Source organism: Echinops telfairi, unplaced genomic scaffold (assembly GCF_000313985.2).
Source record: "Echinops telfairi isolate 266 unplaced genomic scaffold, ASM31398v2 ScPeMD7_7468;HRSCAF=8506_0, whole genome shotgun sequence".
Lineage (NCBI taxonomy): Eukaryota > Metazoa > Chordata > Mammalia > Afrosoricida > Tenrecidae > Echinops > Echinops telfairi.
The window spans coordinates 10,532,069-10,535,234 of NW_022111369.1; the positions used below are offsets into that span (position 1 = coordinate 10,532,069).

At 37.4% G+C, this 3,166-nt stretch overlaps 1 protein-coding gene across 1 annotated transcript in view; it reads left to right on the forward strand.

Annotated features, from left to right (window-relative positions):
- The window catches only part of TBCK (TBC1 domain containing kinase), a 187,524-nt gene that overhangs the window by 125,429 nt on the left and 58,929 nt on the right, over window positions 1-3,166 (forward strand). The window contains exon 22 of the mRNA XM_004703452.2: window positions 2,376-2,545. Within this exon, the coding sequence (XP_004703509.1) occupies window positions 2,376-2,545 (170 nt within the window). The remainder of the gene's footprint in view (window positions 1-2,375; window positions 2,546-3,166) is intronic.

Consider the following 3,166-nt stretch of genomic DNA (forward strand, 5'->3'; position numbering starts at 1 on the left):
ATGAGGGCAATGAATGTACAAATGTGCTTTACACAATTGATGTATGTATGGATTGTGATAAGAGTCGTATGAGCCCCTAATAAAATGATTTTTTTTTAAAAAGCTGGTGGTTCACATCTTCCAGCCTCTCCATAAGAAAAATAAGAGTTGCCTACTTCTGCAAAGATTTACAATTTTGAAAAGTCTATGGGGCAGTTCGACTTTGTCTTCCATGGTAACTATGAGTTGGAATAAACTCCACAATACCGGATGTAGGTTTTGAAAAAGTAACTATCCCATCAAAAGCTACAAACAGTAAATGGGAGTTATAGTGCCTGTTAACAACCTGCAGTATGCAGATGAGGCAACCTTCTTACTGCAAGCAAGCGAGAATATGAAGCACCTGCAGATGAAGATCGGGAATTGTAGTATGGAATAAAACTCAATGTAAATCTTCACAAGTTAATCAGTAGGTCACATCATGATAAATGGGGGGGAAATTGGATTTGTAGAGAATTTCATGTTGCTTGGATCCCTAATCATTGCTCTTGGAAGCAGCAGTTGGGAGGTCAAATGACATTGAGTTGGATAAATCTGATGCACAAAAACTCTTAAGTGGTTGTAAAGGACAATTGTCACTTTGAGGACTAAGGTGCACATGACCCAAGTCATGATATTTTCAATTGAGACAGCTAGAGATTGAATAAGAAAGGCTGTAAAAGAATCGATTTGAATTATGGTGTTGGTGAAGGATATTGAAAGTAAAATAAACTGCCAAAAGAACAAACAAATCTGTCGTGGAAGAAGTACAGCTAGAATGCTCCTTAATGGCAAGCATGGCGACACTTCATCTCAAATACTTTGGACATGTGGTCACGAGACACCAGCCCGTGGAGAAGGCCGCCATGTTTGATAAAGTAGAGGGCAGAGAAAAGGTGAGATGGATTGACACCGTGGCTGAAACAATGGGCGCAAACGTAAGAACAAATAGGGTGGTGCCGGACCAGCAGTGTTTCTCTCTGCTACACATGGGTTGCCGTGTTTCAGAACCAACTTGATGGCACGTAACAATAAATGTGTTTGACCCTACATCAAAGAAGCCTACGTTTTATATCTAATAAACTAAAGGAATATTTTTGTGAAAAAATGTTCCCCATTTTAATCAAGTATATGAGGGATCTTCAAATACTTCATGGAAAAATGGAATGCATTGTGGTCTTCTGAAACCCGCTCTTATTGAAAATCTCTCATCTGAAACCTCACTTAAAGCTCCCTACACTTCAGTGAAGGAATTACCAAAGAAAAGGTGAAATGCTGAGCTTCAAATTTGATTAAGCATACCCTGATTTTTAAAATGTCTTTAGTTCATAGAACTGAAACATTTCGTACATTTATTAGAAGTCATAGTAAATCAGAATTTGCAGCTTTTGCCTGCTAATTTCCATAGTCTAATATTGTGGAAAAGTGAAAAGTTTATCAGAGTAGAGTAGATAGATTCTAAACTAAGAAGCTTTGTTGCATTTCCAAATGTGTGGATGATGTTTCGAAAGACACTGTGTTAGACCATGTTGACTAGAGAAACAAATCCAGAGACACTCAAACATATATGAGAGAGCTTTATATTAAAGAGTATCTTATATCCTCATGTGTAAGCCTAGTTTTTTAGCACATTTTTATGCATTTTTTGTGGTAAAATTAGGTGCCTTGGCTTATATTTGGGTCGGATTATACTCGAGTATATGCAGTAATTGTTTATTGAGAAACCATCCCTGCCCAGTCCAGATCAAGTCCATAAATCTGATACTAATCCATAAATCTCTCTTCGGACTCACACATCCGCATGCAGTGCTGCAGAATGCAGGAAGATCACAGGTGGGTGGGTAAAAAGTCTTGAGGATCCAATGGCAGTGGAAACATCACAGGGTTGGCACAGGTCTACACAGCATGGCTTCACATGGCTTGTCAGTAGGAAGGTGAAGCAGGTCTCGGCAAATCTCTGTGTGGTTTGTCACCAGGAAGGACAAAGGCAGAGAGTGAACAAGAGAGAACGGTCTCCACAAGGAGGCATCATCAGCCTGTGACCTGATTGACAGACTAGCCTCCACTCCTACACTTATTTATCAAGTTGACATGAAATTATATAATCACCACATATATATATACATACATCCGATATGGATATATATGTATGTAAGTAATGATATCTAACACCCACTACCATTCCAGTCCGCAATACGATGAAAATCTTCATTTCTTGATCATTTATATTTTAAAATTAACTATGACTGTAAGCATATTGTTTTTAGGTATGTGCATTTAGGAAAGATTGTGTTTTTCACATAAACATGGCTGATTCTATATATATGCTATATGCTCTTTTTTAATGTTCCATCTAGAAATTGATATTGAACGCTGTGTGCGGGAATCGATCAGCCTGTTCTGTTGGACCCCTAAAAGTGCCACTTACAGACAACACGCACAGCCTCCCAAGCCACCCCCCGAAAGTGGGGTCCGAAGCTCCACACCTTACTTCACTGACTGTCCAGAGCCGCCAAAGACAGAGCTGGTATGTAGTTGGCAATTTTGTTTACAAACTGCAAAATAAGATGGACAGAAAATTTAATACATTCTTGGATCATTATTGCTAGTCATGTTATCATTCATGCCATCTTAAATGGCTATTTCAAGCATGAAAATATGTGTGTTCATGCAAATATTTCAGAAAACTTGTATATCTATTTGGTTATATAATTTGGGAAATTTGCCTGACATACTTATCCAAATAACAAAGCACTTTTTGTGTATCTATTTGTTCATATAGTAGGAATGTGCACTTATTTTCTGTTAGTTGAAAAAAGAAATAGCATTTTGCAAAACTATGCAGTACAAGTTTTACAACATTGTCATTCTTTGCACACATAGTAGCTTTATACTTAAAGCTTTGGTCAAACTTTCCATTGTGATACTTTATATACATAAAGCTTTCTAATGTTACCACAAATATCTTAATTGCTTCCCTGAAATTGTATTCGATTAATAGGGAGAGGAGGTTTTTGAGATTCCTTAGTGAATGTAGTAAGATATATTTTTTTAAAGATCATTTTATTGGGGGCTCGTACAACTCTTATCACAATCCATACATATATCCATTGTGTCAAGCACTTTGATCATTAGTTTCCCTCATCCT